General features: G+C 44.1%; 1 protein-coding gene across 1 annotated transcript in view; it reads left to right on the plus strand.

Moving 5' to 3' along the window:
• The first annotated feature begins 425 nt into the window (after positions 1-425).
• The window catches only part of LOC119919233 (histone deacetylase 11-like), a 30943-nt gene continuing 11506 nt past the window's right edge, over positions 426-19862 (plus strand). Inside the window, exons 1-2 of the mRNA XM_038739677.1 lie at positions 426-1023; positions 2528-2590. Coding sequence (XP_038595605.1) covers positions 850-1023; positions 2528-2590 — 237 coding nt within the window. The 5' untranslated portion in view covers positions 426-849. The remainder of the gene's footprint in view (positions 1024-2527; positions 2591-19862) is intronic.

Here is a 19862-nt window from a genome sequence, read left to right on the forward strand (position 1 = left end):
TCACCCATAACTGCTACCACAATTGCACATGCAATATTTTAGAATCCACACGCAATTTAATCCTCTTTATTCAGGGTGTTAGTAAATCGGGCCCATAGTCTACTCAAACCTGGTACAACACTCACTTTCACACTTCAGTTTCAGAACAGTTTTGACAGTCATCATGAACCACTTACTCTCCACCACTTAAGATCTGAGGCTCTGATGTGTGCTGGCGTGCTGACACTGCCTGCATCTTCTGCATTTCCGCTGCTGGGTTGATTGAGTAGGAGGAGTTTGGCTGTACAGCATGGGTCATTCTTTATTCCTCTCGGTTTGAGCCAAACAGGGAACAAAAAAAGCTGCATCAGATTTTTACATTGAACGTCTTGCTTAATCGGCTACTTCACACCTTCTGTTGATGGGGGGGGGGGTATTGTACTAAAACTGGATTTTAATTTTGTATTGAAGATATAAATGCTATTCAAATGCATCTGACTTGTGCATATTATGTGTCTCAACACTATGAGGAGGTTTTTTTGGGAGCTGTGCAAAAGTTGATATTTCATAATGATATTTCACCCGCAGCCTTACCGGCCTTTATTGAATTTCTACTCCACACTTTAGTTTAATGAACATGAGCATAGCAGCGCAGAGGGTACTATAACTCTTAACCTGAATGAAATGTTGTTAAAGTCTCTCCACAGGATTTCTTTCCATCCCTGTACATTGCTGCTGTTCGGGTATTTTAGGAGCAATTGAACAGTCCCTTTCTGGTGTCACTATACCCATTGTTGTACCACAGAGGAGCAGCAGCCATTTTAAAAAGCTGCAATAAACTCAATAACGGCCTATTTTAAATCACCATTCATGGTCATTAAGAATAATAGACTTCTCAGATGTGCAGTGACCTGTTCGGCCTGTCTAATAGCCCTGACAATGAGCCAGAGGTTTTTTTGTTTGCCAGGAGGAGGCTTTCACCACTGCTCCAGCGACAGGGGAGGGGGCTTTTGTGCCTACGCCGACATCACTCTGGCCATCAAGGTAACACTTATGCTGCACAATGTTAGCTCATTGGAAAGACTGACTCAAACACTATGTTCACATTTAGGGAGAAGCCCATTAGTATTCAGTCAGAGGCCTTATTGAAGTCAAACTATGTAACTGTTGAAAGAAGAAATAATGCAGTTATTACATTAATAGTAAGTTACATTAATAAGCAATAAAACCCTGCATACTTCAGTGACTCAGGACTTTTGCTGCTATACAGCCTTACTAGTGGCTACTGATAGCTAATGGTAACATCAGCTCAACTTTGGAATGTATTTTTGCAAAAAAAAATAAATAAATAACGACGTGGGTTTTGACCCCCATCTCTTTGACTGATTTCATCACAAAAAGTAAAAGAAGTACACATTCTGTAACTCACCATGACACGTTTGTTTTTCCTGCTTGTGGCATGGATGTATTAAGAGAACTGTAACCTAAAATGTTCCAAGATGGTGTCATATTCTTTTCTGAAAATTGCTCACTGGGCACATACACACCAGGCTTCATAAGTCTTTTGTGCTTTTGGACCCATATAGCATGGCAATTACAGAACTGTCTAACTAAGCAAACTCCTCACACATCTAAGAATCCATCCCGTATTTCATAATCAGTATGGAACAAAGCAAAATAACCTTAGATATTACCTGGATGTAACTTCAGTTCTGTGTCTTCAACTGTGTGTGGCCCCCTGTCACAAACGCAAAATAAATGAAAGACTGTAGTTACTGTGGGGAATAGAAAACACACCTGTTGTAGACTCCTGTTCATCCCTGAGGTTGACTATAACCCCACTAAGATCTGTATTTTAACTGCCAAAAATGCACTATTTACTCCTATTTGAGTGTCCAGCTGTGTAAGGATGGATCTAGGAGCGCTTTGCCATCATTTTTCACACAGAGCCACCTAGCGAATTTGATGTCTGCACAAGTGCAGTCAAAGGCAGTATTGAATATCCCACCCAAATAATACTGGCTAGACAGGCGATTCAGCTTTGTTGCTAAGAGGTGCAAGCTCAGCTTAATTAGGTCATTATCAGGTCAAATAAAAATGGACCTGTATGCTATAGCCTTTGTCCCTTTGTTTTCTCATCTTGTTAGACCTCAACAAGATATTTGAAAGGTTGGGGAGAGGAAAGACACAAGGGCCCCTTTTACACCTGGCATTAAAATATGTTTTGGGTGACAAGATTGCAATCGGATAGCGCTTGACCTCGTAAAAAAATCAGGTGTTCACATACCTAAGACACATTAAGGACGGATTGTGGTCCGATTACCCAAATGTGCATGGAAGTACCGGTTGCAGTCTTCCGCAAACAAAATCGGAAGGATGTGACGTTCAGTTGCTTGAGACACATTAATACCAGGGCCCTTTTTCAGAAAACAGATTTAACAAAATGTGTGTAAATGTAATTTCATCTCAAATTTTTAACTTTGGAACCGAGAATCTGAAATGTGTTATCTTCAGAGAGAAAGCAAATATTTTTCCATTCATCTTTCAGTTTCTGTTTGAGAGAGTGGAAGGCATCTCCAGGGCTACTATCATCGATCTGGATGCTCATCAGGTGAGCCAACACCATTACACCTCTCCGTGTCAATGTGCATTGCTGCTTAGGAGTTGACTTTGATGACAAGACAAAACATCTCTAATGGCAAAAAGCTGAGCACATACCAGCTTTGGATTTTGGATCTCTGGGATATCTGCATTAATGTCAGCTACTTGTATGTTTAGGCTTGTTGACTGTGTGTGCATTTAACATACAGGTGCATCTCAGAAAATTTGAATATTGTGAAAAGTTCATTTTTCCCATCATTTAATTCAAAATGTAAAACTTCATTATTTAATATATTCTAGATTCTTTACAAATAAAGTGAAATATTTCAGGACTTTTTTGTTTTAATCTTGAGGATTACAGTTTACATCTCATGGAAATCAAAAATCTATATCTCAAAATATTAGAACTTTTAATCTTTCAGTCTGGTTCAGTACACACAACTAGGGTTGGGCGATCTTCTCTATTTTCATATCGTCTGATCATGGCTACTTGAGATCACAGATTGGCGGTCTGATCGCCAGGGGGCGGTGTTACATAGCAGCAAGCCAGTGAAATGCCAGCATGGAAGAAAAAGGCTTATTAGTTTTAAGAGAAACCACCAGAAACATCTGTAAATGCACAGTGCAGTGTTTCCCACAGAATTACAGTGTAACTGTGGCCCCGTGCCTGGGTGGGGGGTGCAATCGATACTGAACAGCAGTTGATTTTCTCAGCAGTTCAAAAGTAAGGATTTACTTAGAGCTATGCGGTTCTAGTTACAGTTGTCTGGTCATTTGAGCATCAGTTTTCAGGTTTTATTGATATATTGTGATTTAAGCTGGTAAAAAATTGCTTTCATAGCCTAACATAAAGAAGGTAAACTGGCCGGTTTGTCCACTGGCATCTATGGTATAAATGGTGAATAGTCAGAAAGCCTGGTTTTGGTGAGCGGCAGGTTGTTATAACTCGAGTGACATTTAAAGGATGGATGAGGGTAGTAGAGGGCCCGTGGTACTGCGGCACAAAGCCGCTTCCTTTGTGATCAGTGTGATTACACAGACTTACTAGCTGAGCTAAGGCAGCTGTCTGACATTGTCATCTTAGCAAACCAAGAGAAGGCTTTGATGAGTACTATCCAGACTGATGCCGAAACAGATTTAATGATGAAGCATAGTTTGGTGATCTGGCTTAAGTTTAAACCAGTTTAACCCTTTACCAGGGCAATTTTGCATGCGTGGGGTTTGAACCTACTCTATGTTGGTTATCACCTTGAAAGAAAGTCTCAGAGTATTTGGCCACTCTGACACTCTTGAGAATAGAAGAGATGTAATCTTTGTGTGAGTTTAAGCAGGACACAGAAGTCATGCGTGCTGTCCCAGCTGATCATCAGTTGATCCAGATTCCTGTAATGTTTGACCATCTATGAACTAAGAACTCATGAGAAAACACATAATAGTGCAGAGATTGGAACAAATGTGGATCGATGACATCAGCTCTTACTATGTTTATATTGTACTATATGTACTTCCTCTTTGCTACGTGCTGTGCTTGTCAGGTTATTGTTAGTCCACTAACCTCAAGATGTAGAGAATAATGACTCAACATTTTTGGAAGTCTGATTATCATATTTTAGTCTTACTTGGTGTTTTTAACATACTTGCTTGTATCCACTACCAATTAGCCCTGAGAACTATGTTAACATTGATGATGTCTCAAGGTTCCAGAGGACCATGGCTATATTCCAGGAATTGAGCTTTATTCATTTTAAGCTATGGCTCAATGGTAATGATGTGCCTTTACCTACTGAGACAAGCAGGGGATCAATACAGATGCAGAGTGAATAATTCATGAAGAAAAACAAAAGAGCAAATCTAAATGAAGGCATGGGGATGGGCATGAAGTGCCCCTCTCAGCAGATAATTGGGAAGAGAGATATTGGAGATATGCAGTAAAATCCTAATTACAACCCCAAAACATGTCACTGAAAGTTCTCTTGTCCTCACATAAATTGAGATGATGGCCTTGACTGCTCTGTTACTTATTCACCCAGTGAACAACAAAAAAGTAATGATCAATTTTAGGTTCAGTGTAAGCTTGACTGGAGACCTGCTGGGAAGGCATATTCCTAGCTGGCTATCAAGAGCTGTGTATATAGCGTGAACTTTAATTTTATGAGAAAAAATACATTAGCCGTGTTTCCATCAACGTTTTTTAATGCACATTTTGAAGTATTGCATTAGAAAAGGTTGATGGAAACGGCAAAAAAAATCATTACTTTCGCAAACTTTCGGTTTTTACGTTCGCTTGAGGTGGTTTTTGCCTTTGTTGAAAAAGAGTAAATGTGCTAAATGGGAGATGGAAACACTTTTTCCGAATAAGTTCTGACGTAGCAAACTTGTAACTCACGTCTGATCAGCTGTTTCTGCTGTCGGCGTCTTGCCCGGTTGTGCAGAGTTCTGCATGCCTGCCGAGAATTTCCTGCACCTCGCCGCTGGTAACGCTCATTTGTGCTGTGCATCATCTGTTCTGCCAAATTATGCATTCACCTCTTAAAGGTCCTTTGCTCTGCACACTGATCAAACAGGGTTATCACCGCATATTTTTGCTGAATCTCAATGAATGCTACTTCTACTGAATGTAATAAAATATTATTTTTTTATACATATATACTTCGAATCATTTATCACTACTGATGAACTCCACAAAGGATATCATAGCGTTTAAAAGCATTATTTGGAGGTGCATGCAAAACTCGGCACATTCCCATAACGTGCGGAGACATGGTTAGTAGCAAATTGCCCGTTTGAAACACATTTCTGAGGACCTTTCTCCATTTTTCTAAGCTCAGTGGCCTTCAGGTTAATGGGACTGGTTTTGTTTCTGGTTTGGAACCCATTCGTCTTGTTTATTACAGCCATGTGTAACGTCAACTACTGACGTAACTCCGCTTGCCGTAGCCTGGTTTATTCACTCCAAACCTGCTGATGGAAACACACATATTTCGCAATTTCTTTTCTTTTTTGTGACATAAAAAGTACGCTTAAAATTTGCATGACATTTAGATGGAAACATGGCTATAGTTATAGACAATCCACAGTTAACTAAATAAAGACAAACAGTTATAGTTGACCTTTCCATCAAACCTGGGTAAACAACACAAACACTACTACTACTTTAACTGTTTGTATATGGACTCATTTCTGTAGTACATTCTGAGGTGTTGATGTATTGCATTATTTGTTTGTTTGTTTTTTGCAGTGCTTCTAATGTTTTGTCACTTTAATTAAATATGGATGAGTAAAGGGAAAAGCTGAATTAATAAACAACTGCAATTATCTCTATCTATACAATAACCATCTGCAGTTCAACACCACTATAGTGCCATATGTGAAATGAAGGCAGAATTAAATGGGGTCTAGTTTTTACATGTTACGCCAATACAAAAATAGAGCCATTAATGTTGTTTTGTCCACCATCTGTACAATGGCGTCCCCTGAAATTTTTCCTAGGGGAAGCCAGATGAGGCCACTGGAAATCCTGGGGTGGCACACTAAAACCAAAGGCCATGACTGAATTTCAGTATTATGCAGTATATAGACTAGTTGAAAACTACATTAGAGAATAACAGACTGATTTACTGACTGATATACTGGTTTCTTATTTTACAGTTAATGTTACTAATTTTCTATAATCTATAGGGCGGCTGTGGCTCAGGAGGTAGAGCGGGTTGGCCGTTAATCGGAAGGTCGGCGGTTCCCCGGCTCCCCCAGGCTGCATGTCGAAGTGTCCTTGGGCAAGATACTGAACCCCGATTTGCCCCTGGCGGCTGTTCCGCCACTGTATGAATGAGTGTGAATGTTAGTTTCCGTTTGAGCACTTAGGCTCAGTGTATGAATGTGTATGACTGCTTTGAGTGGTTGAAAAGACTAGAAAGGCGCTATACAAGTACGGAGCATTTACATTTACAGACTAAAACCAGTTCAGTTAAAATTTTGAGTTCCATAAAATCCTGTTTTAATGTGTTATTTATCTGTAAGTGTTCTGTCATTGTTCTTCAAATATGCTAGTGGGTCTTTTCCATAAAAATACAAATATAAAGCTTTTATTTGTAGGAGTGACACTGACTGCTGGGAACAAGATTACAGACTTTACAGAGCCTAAATTTATTTGTTTCAAAATAGCCTATAATTTAATTGAAATATAGATATGAGTAAGTATTTATTAACCATACTATTTAATTTGTTATTCTTTTTTACAAACAACTGGGATAGATATTCTTGAAATATCCTACTAAAAAGTAGGATATTTCAAGAATAACCACAGATTTGATCTGTGTCGTAATTCTATTTTTAAAAAATGGTGGGGCACCAACCATTTTAAAACATAGGCTGCATACCAGTAAAACCACAATACTCTCTCTTGCCGCTGTGTTTTTTAACACGTCAACAAACAGCATGGCTCCACAAAACAGAGAGGCTTGCTTCTACAGAGAGAGAGAGAGAGAGAGAGGGAGAGAGGAGTGCAATAACACATGTGACAGTACCACTGTCTTTTAATGTATATTTACTGTATACTCTTAATATTGCCCACAATCCTCATATTACTGTACAACTACAGGATAACAAATAGAGAACATTCAATATATTTTTTTTACAACTGTCTGCATAGCTAGTCTTGTGTGTAAAGAATGAAAATAAATACTAAGTTCCTCTGTTGCCCATTTAAAATTTAGGATAACTATGTTTTTATTAACCTTCATTTACATAAATGACATTATTAAATTACTGTATTACTTGAGAAAGATAAGTTTGTTTTCTACTCCAGTCTGTCCCTTAGCTGCTGCAATGCTGGATGAACTGTAAATAGCTTTATTCATTGCACATTATCAGCCCCAGTGCCTGAATCAGTTGATTGTGAGAGTCAATTTAGTGTTCAATAATGCTAAAGTAGTTGCCTTTAGATCCAAGTTTTTGAGGGTTAACTGATAAATGGAAACTCATCTGTTGATAATCACTATTGAATGTTCATTCAGTGAACTCATACAAATACTGTACAGTATGTAGCATAAGGAACAATCCTTGTCTTATAGCTGACTTAGACCATTGAACTGGTCACCTTAGTCATCATCTCATCAATTGCCCCCCCTGAGACATTTGGCAGGAGCCGCCACTGCTTACAGGTATTACAAATTGCGAGTGTTTTGTCTTCTTCAGTTCACTTCCGATCAATTGGTGCATCTCTATTAGAATGTGGTAATACCACTGACACTAATATTAATATTGATACTAATTAACATAAATGCTGGAAATATGTAGATTATGTGGGAATGCACAGTTACTCTAAACAACATCCTTCCTGTTCCTTATAGATGAAAAAGTAAACGTTCTTCTCTAAGCAAAGTGACTACTTTTCTCCGTGAGATGGAAGAATTTAGAAAGTTGTGTGGCGCTGCGGAGAGCACAGGTCCTGTGTGGCGGTGGTGTCTCTTACTGATCCTTCAGAAATGCTTGGGGAAACGTAGCGTGTGTCGAAGCTACCACGCTGCTCAATATAAGAGGTTCGTTACTGAAAAGCTATTTGATTCAGAAAATAGCGACGCTACCACCAAGCTACTAAGAAATGTAGTTAAACTAGTAACGGCGCTACTTGTAGCGACGCTACTGCCCAACACTGGTCGTATGGTGGGCATGTTTTTTTTTGTTTTTTTTTTTTTTTTTTTTTTTTTTTTTAAACCTGTCCTGCCCAGCAGCCTGGTATAGAGTATAATGACCTGGATACCATATTGTGCCAGACAGATTTTACTTTAACAAGAGAGTATTAAAATACTCCTTTGTCTGTTTTATTATTTATTTAATTATGTATTGATTTGTCACCGGGCCGGACAGGGGGGCAGATACGGGGATGGGGGGGCACAAACAGACAGCACAGAGAAAGGACAACACCTGCAAGAGAAGGGGGAAAGGGGGATGGAGGGTGGGGACAACAGGGAAAAGCTGTGGGAAACACCAATTGCAGAAAGCAACGAAACCTGCAAGAGAACAGAGAGGGGGGCTTGGGGAGGAGAAAACAACAACAAACAAACACAAACAAAAAAAAACAATAAAAATAATAATAATAGTAAAAGAAAACCAGCCGAACAGCAGCAATAAACAGCTGACATATTAATGACATATTAAGACAACTAAGAGAACAATGAAAACAAGAAACAGTCACACACACTAAATAAGCAACACAACACAGCCACGAGAGCTGGAATAATAATTAATTTAAATAAGTAACTGAAAGAAAGGCATCAGGAATAATTCTACCAGGGACAACCTAAGTTTGTTTGTGTCTGTGTGGGTGAATGTGTCTGTATGTGTGTGTATGTACATGTGTGTGCGCATAAGCCTGTTAAAGAATGTAGTTGTTAGAGAGAGTGGGACGCCACGACTGTAACAGGCAGGCAAGAACCCCAGTAGCCAATAGGGGTGGAAGAAAGAAAAAGAATAAATCAAATCAAAAAAAAACAAAGACTCCCAGATGCACCGCGATGCAAACGCAGAAGACCCCGACCCAAATGCCAGTTGACAACGTAATGCCGACGGAACGCAAAAGAGGAAGAGCAGCGCCCGGACCGACCGCGGCGCAGACACAACATAGACCAGTGGCCTCCCCCATCCAGCACCCCACCGCCGCGCAGCAAACAACCACAATGCCCAAATGCCACGCAATCATCAACACCAATGCACAAGTGACGAGCCCAACGCGCACACTGCGCGAGCACGGCGACACCCATGCCCAGCAGCCCCCCGCGAATCCCGCGTGCGAGGTCGGGCAAATGAGAGAGAGCAAACGGAACAACACGACAGCGAAAGCCAGCGGAGAGAGACACCAGCAGCAAGTCCCAGCCCGGCAGCAAACGCGCCGCACAGGTCACCGTGCACCCGCCAATAAAAGTCCACCGTCCCCCCAACCGCCGGAAAAAACTAAGGCCGCCGGCGCCAGCCGACATCCCCCATGCCCAGCGCGCCCCCCGGCCGCCATGCAACACCAGCCAAACCAGCAACGAGGCAAAATCAACTAGCTCAGCTGCATGCCACCAACAACCCACCCATCCATCAAGGGCCGAGAACTCCAGGCACAAACCCAGAACAAACCGGAGCACAGCCCTGCCCCGCACCCACACTGCACATCCCGAAAACTAACTATAAACCTCAGTATCCAGAGGGGTCCAACAACTGGCCGACAGAGAAATGGGCAAGCACGGATCCGAGGCCAACGAAGCAAAACAGGAACGCAAACAGGTCCCTCCAAGCCAATGAGGAGATGCCTCCCCCGGACTCCAACGCACAAACTAAACGCCCAGCAGCCATCCAGAGACCCTGCCCAGGGAAAAAGTATAATACATCAAGATGCATCGATAATCGCCCCACAATCCCACCGCAGACCCCCACCCCCAGAAGCCAGGACACCCTGCGACCCCCCAAAGCGCAAAGGACCCCAGACCGCATGTCCAGGGGGAAGCTGTACCCCGCCCCAAGGAAGAACAGCAGAAAGCCGTGCCGGGAAGCTCGCTACCGCCAGGGAGCGATAACGCGGGAGAACCAGGCCAACGGTCCCCCAGCCCAGCCAGAGGCATCCCTCCCTACAGTGCAGCCAGTGACAGCAGCCCCCGAGGCCGATCTCATCCCCGGACAGGGGCCCAGCCCCCCCAGTCAAGCACCCCCAAGGAGGAGCACCAAAACCTACCCCGACAGCACCGGTCATGCGCCCCAGAGACTCCCGAATGCCCCCACCGTGAGAGAGCTGGCAGGGGGAAGCAGCGGGAGCCTCACCTCTGCCGAAGAGGGCCCAGGCGAGGAGAGGAGACAACGGGCCCCCAGGCCCAGGGACACACCCGCCCAGAAATGAGCAAAGGCCACAAGCCCGAGTCCGCAGAACCCTAGGCCAAGGGCGGGCCCCCACGCCAGGGGAGCCCCGACCCCCCCCAGCCCACCCCAGATCAGGCAAGGCCGCCACCAACCCCACAGCACCCCCAACGCCCGGGGCTCCAGGGGTAGGACACGAGGCCAATGAGAATCTCTCCCACTCCTTCAACCCCTCTGCCTGCCTCTGTAAATGTATTGTTTTGTGTTGGATGCATGTCATGGATTGTGAAGTGTTGTATGGTGGAGTGAAGATAAGGTGTGTGGTAACTAAGGTGCAACTAAAATTGGAGGGTAGTTGTGACACAGGCACCCCACAACTGTCAGGTAGTGGAGCCTCCCATCGTGCCCCTCCCACCCCCCAAGCCCTCTGTGTCTAATGTGTAATTAAAATTGAGGGGCAGGCAGTGAGGGAGGAAGAAGTGCGAGGCCGCAATAAAGCAGCCCCACCCCCCAAACGCCCTGCAGGCTGCCCGTCCCCCAGGATCCTAAGGGTGTATGTTGTGAGACATGACCAAAGGGGGAAAGGTGAAGGAGGTCATAGGGAGGCTAGAAGACCAGATTCCTGACTGGCCCCATCATTTATTCAGTCCCGTCCCCCACCCCCCTAAGCAGGAGGACGCCAGGTCCCTCCAGCCCAGGGCTTATAGCAAGAGCCCCTCTAGCACCGGTAGCACCCCAGAGTCAGTGACAACCCCGCCCATCCCCAGGACGGGCCCAGGGGGGCCCAGCCCCCCCAGCGCGCAGACCCGCCCCAGACCCAGAGGCTCCAAAGCCCCGTGCCCCAGACCCCCACACACTCCAGAGGCAGGTCAGTGCAGCCCCAACCCAAAGTCCAACAATCCCCCGTCCTCGCCGGGGCCCCTCCGGCAGCCCCACTGCTAACCCCTCACCTCACCGCTCCCCCACAATCAGCAGTATTCCGAGCACCACCAGCCCCCAAGGGAGCAGGTCCGGGGCAGCAAGGACCCCACCCAAGGACAGAACGTCCCAACAGCCCAGATCCGAAGGTCGGCCCACACCCAGGAGGCAATGCCACTCAGGCCAGGTCAGGCCAGAAGACCCCCACCCCCGCTCCCTTCCCTCCCTAGCAGCGAAGCATCCCACACACAAACCCCCACCGTCCCCAAAGAAAAGAGACAGCAATCACCCCGCGACAGCAGCAACAGCCCCTCAGCCCTAGGGAGTCAGCAGATGCAAATAGCCCCTAGGACTCAACACGACCACACTCCAGAGGGCCGCGACGCGACTGCAAGCAACCATCGACACACCCCAAAGCACAATCCCTCCATACACAGGATCCCGGCACAACCACCAAGCATCCAGTCCGGGCACTAAAATCCAGAGGAGACACCCCCAACCAGCTCAAAAAGGACCAGCCCGCACCCCCAACCCACCCCGTCAACCCCTTCTTCCCGGTCCCCCACCCCTCCAACAACCAGTCGCCAGACCCCTCAGAGAACCGAAATGCAATTATCAGGATGCACAGCATGCACACAGGACAGAGCCGCACACCAGCCCAGTCCCGGCCCGCACCCGATGCCCCCAACCCCCGACAAGCACGCAAGCCAATAATGACCTACAGATGAGCCAATCAACACTACCCCGCTACCAATCTAACTAGCGGCACACAACAGCCAAGTAATGCGCTGCGCAGGAGAGATGCCAGCCGGCGCAAACCGCCCCCATCCCCCCCGCAGCCAGAGAGACCACAGACCCCACCCACGGCTACACCGTGACCCACGCCGCACGTTCACCACCAGACCGAAACCCACCACAAGCATCCCCCCCCACCAACCTCCACGCCATGCCCGCCGCCCGCCCCCTCCCCCCAACCCGGACCCACACACAGGACACACAGGGAGGCAGCCAAGCACCGAGCGCCACCACATCCGCACAGCGCGCGAGTCAAAATCACCACCCGCGCACCGATACCAACAACCCGCGACACCTAAGCAGAGTGGCTACCCACCCCGCAGCAGCGGCACGCCGAATACAGGGCAAACACCGGTCCCCCCGTCAAGCCCGCGCCCTAGGCAACCCGAGCGCCGCACCACCGCCCCCCCCCCGCCAACACCATGCCATCAACCAACATTTAAAATTAGAAAAAGTCCCCCACGCCCGCACCGCAATGCATCTAAGAATCAACCCACCCCCAGACACACCTACCAGCCGTACGGGACCCTGACCAGCAAGGCAGTACACACCCACCCCCATTAAGTGATAAAGTTGATCAAGGGGGACCAGAGAGATTGGAATTGTGTCAATTTGTTTTTTTTTACAGCAGACATTTTCTCCATGCTAATGTGATCTATAAGGTGATTCCGATATTGGGTGATACTTATATTCTTTTTGGCCTTCCAGTTCATGAGGATAGTTTTCTTGGCGATGCATAAGGCAGTGAGAAGCATGTATGATGTGTCAACCTCTATACTAATGTCACTTAGGTCCCCCAGCACGCAGAGTGATGGGGAAACTGGGACGGGGTAACTTAGCCATATCGATAGGTCTTCACATATCTTCTGCCAGAACTTTTGAACAGGTGTACATTGCCACATAGCATGCATGTAACTATCAGATATGTTACCTGAGCAGTTCCGGCAGATGTTTGACTGCATAAGACCCATTCTGAACATCCTTTGTCCAGTATAGTGTGTTCTATGGAGAGTTTTATACTGTATAAGTTGTAGATTGGGATTTGTAGTCATTCTAAAGGTATTTAAACATATCTGCATCCAAAAGTTTTGGTCTGGACTAATGGATAGATCTGTTTCCCATTTTAAGAATGGGAGAGAGATTGAACTATCTGTTTTTAACAGTAACATGTATACTTTTGATAACAGTTTTGGAGGCGAGAGTTTAAGAAAGTCTGTTATCATTGGAGGTAAATCTAAGTCCATTATTTTATCCTTAAATCTAGCCTGAATTATGGATTTAAACTGTTGAAATTCCAGAAATCTATTATGGCTAATTCCATATTGTGCCACTAGATCCTGGAATGGAATAAAGTTACTGCCTTGCATTACATGCTCTAGATGTCTTATCCCTTTGTCATACCACAGTGGGGAATTTAGTGTTTTCTTATTTTGCAGGATGTCAGGATTATTCCAGATTGGGGTAAATCTGCATGGGATAGGTGAAGACCCAGATATTTTGAGAAGTTCCCACCAAGCTGCCAAGGAAGTGCTTATGTTAATGCTTTTAAAGCAGGTATGACGTTTGATGCTGGAACTGATGAATGGCATATCGGAAATTTTAATTTCATTACAGAAGGTTTGTTCTATGTCCATCCATGAGTGGTCCAGGGGGCTCTGATTGATCCATTTTGAGATATATTGTAGTCTATTAGACAGGAAGTAATGATAAAAATTTGGCAGTTCTAAACCACCACAGTCTTTTGCTTTTTGCATAGTTTTTAGACTGATTCGTGGGGGTTTATTTTTCCACAAAAATTTTGAGATGTTTGAGTCCAGTGATTTAAACCAGACAGCAGAGGGTTTGGTGGGTAACATTGAAAACAGATAATTGATTTTAGGTAGGACCATCATTTTTATGGTGGAGACTCTTCCCATGAGTGATATAGGTAATGATGTCCACCGTACAAGGTCATCCTCTATAGATTTAAGTAAAGGCGTGTAGTTTAGCCATGTCAGTTCTGACAGCCTGGAGGAAATATTGACACCCAGATATTTAATATTCCCAGACTTTAGCGGTGTGGTAGATATACTCTGGAAATCACACTTTACAGGTAAAACTATGGATTTACTCCAGTTAATGGAGTAGTCTGAGATGGATGAGAATTTATCTATAAGTGTGATTGTCTCAGAAAGAGAAGTTTGTGAGTTTAGGAGGAAAAGTAATACATCATCTGCATAAAGGCTTATCTTATGGTGTATATTTTCTGTTTGAATTCCTTTAATATTATTATTTTGTCTGATCGCAGCTGCTAGTGGTTCTATAAAAATAGCAAATAGCGAGGGAGAGAGTGGGCAACCCTGCCTGGTACCCCTCTGGAGACTAAAGCATGGAGAAGTATGATCATTTGTTTTGACAGAAGCTCTTGGGGAACTGTATAAGATTTTAATCCAATCTATGAAAGAGTTTCCAAATCCAAATTTATATAAAGTAGCGAATAGAAATTTCCAATTTACTCTGTCAAATGCTTTCTCTGCATCTAAAGAAACAACTATAGTTTCCAGGTTATGAATAGTGGCATAGTCTATTACGTTAAGTAGCCTGCGTGTATTGTTGGTGGAGTGCCTACCCTTAATAAATCCTGTTTGGTCAGAGTGTATTATACCAGGAGTGACCTTCTCTAGCCTTCTTGCTAGGGTTTTGCAGATGATTTTAAGATCTGCGTTAATAAGTGATATTGGGCGATAACTGGACGGGAGTGTGGGGTCTTTGTCTGGTTTAAGGAGCAGGCTGATATTAGCAGAATTCATTGTTGGAGGCAACATGCAAGTACCCCTAATTTGCATAACCATCCTATAGAATGTGGGCGCAAGTATTTCCCAGAATTCCTTATAGAGTTCAGCGGGAAAACCATCTGGCCCAGGGGCTTTATTATTCGGCATATGTAAGAGAGCTTCCTGGAGTTCAGCCATTGAAACAGGTGAATCCAGAGCCCTGATCTGTTCATCATCTAACCTTGGCAAATCTATATTGTTCAGAAATGCATCGATGTTAGAGCTAGATGGGTCAATTTGTGATGTATATAAGTTTTTATAATAATCTCTGAATGCATTGTTGATTTCTTCTGGGTTATAAGTCAGATTCCCAGCTGAGTCCTTTAAGGAAGAAATAGTTATTTTTTCTTTATTCAATTTCAATTGGCTGGCTAAGAATCTGCCGGATCTATTGCCATGTTCAAAGTTCTCCAAGCGTAGTCTTTGCAACTGAAATTGGGTCTTTTTATTAATAATTTCATTTAATTCAAGTTTTGATTTTCTCAGATCATTCAGCATGTGTTCCTGTGGGGAGGCAGCAAGGGTAGTTTCTAATGTTTTTATTTTTGTTCTAGCTGTAATTCACAAGATCTCTCTTTCTTTTTTTTGTATGATGAATAGGAGATTATTTTACCTCTCATGACTGCTTTTGCTGCCTCCCAAAGAAGACATGGCGAGGTTCCTGGCAGGTCATTAGTTTCCATATATATTGCCCACTCCTTTTTGAAGTAATTTATAAAATCTAGGTCTTTAAGCAATGATGCGTTAAATCTCCAACTTCTAGTTGGCTGTGTGACCCTTTTTTTAGTAAGAGTGATAGAAACCGGTGCATGATCACTGATAGTGATAGGGTGAATCTGAGTGTTGGAAATGTCTGTCATAATTGAGCTGCTAACCAAAAAATAGTCAAGGCGAGAAAATGAGTGGTGGACTGGTGAAAAGAAGGTATATTCTCTAAGAGTGGGGTGGTGAGAACGCCAAACATCACAAAGACCAAAATCGCTCATGTATTGTTTAAGGATGTCTGTTGATTTCCAAATACGGTGACCACCTGCCGTACTGAGCCTGTCAACTGCTGGATTACATACCATGTTGAAGTCCCCTCCTAATATAAGAGCTGTGTCTGAGTGAGCAGAGAGTGAGTTGAAGAAAGCATGAAAAAAGGAGGGGTCGTCAACATTTGGGCCATAGATGTTAGCAATGCATAAAGGAGTATTTTGAATCGAAATGTTAACAATAATGAATCGACCCTCTGTGTTGTATGCGCCTGCGTGTGTGTGCTAGCGTTGTGCCCGACTGTTTGTGAATTAAACAGTATGAAAATTGCGCAGCTGATCGATGTGTAAACGGCGGAGGAAGAGCAACATTAACAAAAGAAAGAAACAGTGAAACAAAAACAGAGGAAAATACACAAAACATTATCGGACAGACTAGTCAGATAACCACAGTATAGGCTGTTGAGACGTGCACTGTATTTTATAACTATTAACTTGCCATATGTCACGGAGTAATTAACTGATAGGGGAAAAAATGATCGCATAGTGATACAGTTCACCTGTTGCTGGACTTGGTTCTTAGTAGAGCCAAGGAGTGGTGTCTCGGTCGCGGTACAGCTGGCCATCGACGTAAAGTTTATCCACCGCGATGACAGCCCGTGATCCTTCTCCAATAAGCTTCTTTCTTATCGGGAACAGGACTCTGCGTCGGTCCAGGATCTCCCGGGGAAACTGGTCGTTAACGCTGAAGTTGGTCCCTCTCAGCTCCCTGCCGCGGCCTTTAACCAGTTCCTTCTGCTTGAAGTGTTCAAACTTCGCGACGATGGGCCTGGGCCTCTGGTTCTCCTGTCGCCGTCCTCCCAGGCGGTGCACCCGGTGGAAGCTGATGTTCTTCACGGTCTCGGCCGGGAGCTTCAGTTGATTTTGGATGAAGCTTTTAACGGTCTCCTCTGGGGTTTCATCCACCTGCTCCGGGATACCCGAAATGACCAGATTATCCCGCATACTACGAGCCTGGAGATCGATGATTGCTTCTCTAATGTTTTTATTGTCTGCCGAGAGCCGCGTCATTCCCTCCGTGAGGGATTTAACCGAACCTTTGAGGACCTTGTTTTCTGCCGCGAGCTCAACCACCTGTTTCTGGCTGAACTCCAGGGATTCCCGCAGAGCCTGAAACTCTTTGTGAAGTACTTCCACAAGAGATAATCGGGCATCAAAGCTGGACAATTTCTTGTCTATTGAATCCAGAATCTCTGTAAAATCTGCACCTTGCGAGGAGACTGCTCCAGGTGATGCTCCAGGTGAGTCTTCAGTGCGGTTTCTTTTTGATTTCCCCATGACCACTCGATGAAAACACTGGTCAATATAAACTTCAAGGTCCTCCAAACACTCGTCCTCGAGGTCCTCCAGTGCGATTTGACTGCTCTTATTTGTTAATTCGCTTAAAATTGGCGGATTGTTTGTTTAATGAATTGTTTGTTTAGCTGCGCGCTGCCATGTTTGAATTGCACCAAGTCTCACGAGATTACACAAACGCTCACCGTGTCATCTGGGCATGTTAACGCAAGCTCGGTGGCAGTAGAGTGCTGAGACGATGACTGCACTGGCTCTGTCTTCTAGCAGTGAAATACTGCCACCTCCATTGTGTTTGCACGTGTTGCCATCTACGCAATAATTCTTAGTTAATCACCCATAACAAGTACTACAATTGCACGTGCAGTATTTTAGAATGCGCACACAATTTAGTCCTCTTTATTCGGGATGTTAGTAAATCGGGCCCTTAGAGTATAAAGTCACCTATTTCTTCAGTGGCTCTTTGTCTTACATTCTGCAGACTGATTGCAAGCTGTATGATTGTCTGACCCTTTGCAAAGAATAAAACCCTTAAAGACATCTGAATGTAATACTTTATTTCTGAAGACTCACCAAAAAAAAATTATACACCGGTCACCAGGCTCTGGTTCTAGTGCCAGGTGTGGACTGCTAAGTTACCTGTATGGCTGAGCTAACGGCAGCTAGCATCAGTTATGACCTCATATGTGAGATGTTATAGAGTATGAATTCAACAAGTGGAGAGTCCGAACAGTTGTGACCATGGTAACTAACATGTATAGCAGCAATAATAACTGAAGCGAGTTTTTTTTCTGGACATGTCAGAGAACACAGATATGTGGTAGAGATTCTGAATGTGCAGAAAGTTTTCAGGAGGAGTTAAACTGAATTAAAATAAATGTATTAATTTATCATTGAGGTGAAAAGGTGCCACAATCACTTTTGAAGAGGTTACCTCCCCAAACAAAGACACAAAATGTAGGGAAGACTAAATGACAGCTGCATGTGTGCTGACTCCGCAGGGATAATATTACATGAGAAAAGATCTACAGGAGAAACAGATCTGAAAGCAACACAGAATGCCTGAGAGCTGCACTGCGTTAAATTCTGTTATAGTTGACACCTGCATTTTGTGCTTTCCTTTATATAACTAGTGCAGTGCCCATTCACAGGGGCCGATGTGATGCCTCCCTGCGCTTTTTGGAAACTGCAGTGTAGTGCACTTAAAAATGTGCATCTCACATTGGTTCCACCTACAGCAATTATAAAACAGAATTAATACAACTGAAACAACACGACAAAGACAGAGATACTGCTAGATTTTCAGCTTCATAAAACTCTTACAACTCTGTTTCAACAGACGTAAACATAATTTCACCAAACGCGACACTGCACTCCCTTGGGTCCGCAGCGACACAGACGCCACGTTTAAAGTCGATTGGATGAACACACACACACACACACACACACACACACACACACACACACACACACACACACACACACAGATTCCTTCCTTTATTAGAGAGATACAACTTCACCACAATTCAGGAAGTGAACTGATGCTCAAAATTTTCATATAATTTAGCATTGCAGATTTCTTAAAGATAGTGTTGAAATCTTGAACTCTCATCTCGTTGAACTCTCGATCTCATGAACCCAATTCCATGTCTCGTCTCGGGAGCTAAGTGTCTTGTCACGCCCCTAGTGGAGAGTAGTCTCAATTCTCACACATTGTACCTTTTTGATACAGATGTTTGAAGGAAAGGCTTGTTTGAAGCCGGCACTGAAGACTTTTGTCTAACAAATGGCAGTGAAACAGCAATCTTTTATTGTATAGTGTGTGGGGGAGAGGATAAGACTAATAAGATTGCAGGCAGCAGGAGCTCAGGCAGCATGTGAGCTGATTTATAGTCGCAGTCTGTCTTTAGGAGATGGAGCAGAGCATTCACTTGCATGGTGATTTAGTCATTGTCTCAAGTAAGTATGAGTCCTCAGTGCAGTATGTACCGTAGTTTATTTCACCATTTTCACATGGTACGTGAACACAGCGCCGTTTTTATCAGTCAACCAGAGACGGAGATAGAAGTCACAGCAGGATGTGCAAACCATTACTCGACCTACTGAAGCACAGCTAGTTAATGTCCAGAGAGAGCAGGCTTTTTATGTGACTGACAGAGAGGAATCTCCCTGCATCAAGATCACACACAGTCCATTTTTCCACAATGATTGGCTTTAGCTCTGGCGGTGACATTTGTTAGTAGTAATGTCAAGATGCAGATAGGCGAGTAGTGCTAGTGTCTCACATGGTCCATCGCTATTAGGTTCTTTAACTATTAACACACAACCAATCTGATCTAATCTGCAATATATAGTTCATCTTTCAATGTGTTTTAGGTTTGATTAAATCCAGTGCAATTATGGTTTTAAAGGGAGACTTCGGGATTTTTAAGTGGGGCTGTATGAGGTACTTATCCATAGTAAGTGAAGTACTTGCAGTAGATGGAGGTCAGCGTGTCCCCAGTTTGGAGTAGCAGAGTGTTGTACTAGCTTGCATGCTAAGTAATGTACTGCTATGGATTAGATTTGTTAAAATGGAAATCTACTCTGTTTCATGAAA

This window comes from Micropterus salmoides, unplaced genomic scaffold (genome assembly GCF_014851395.1).
Source record: "Micropterus salmoides isolate LMB-PRFRI ecotype aquatic unplaced genomic scaffold, ASM1485139v1 Ms_hic_scaffold_2630, whole genome shotgun sequence".
Lineage (NCBI taxonomy): Eukaryota > Metazoa > Chordata > Actinopteri > Centrarchiformes > Centrarchidae > Micropterus > Micropterus salmoides.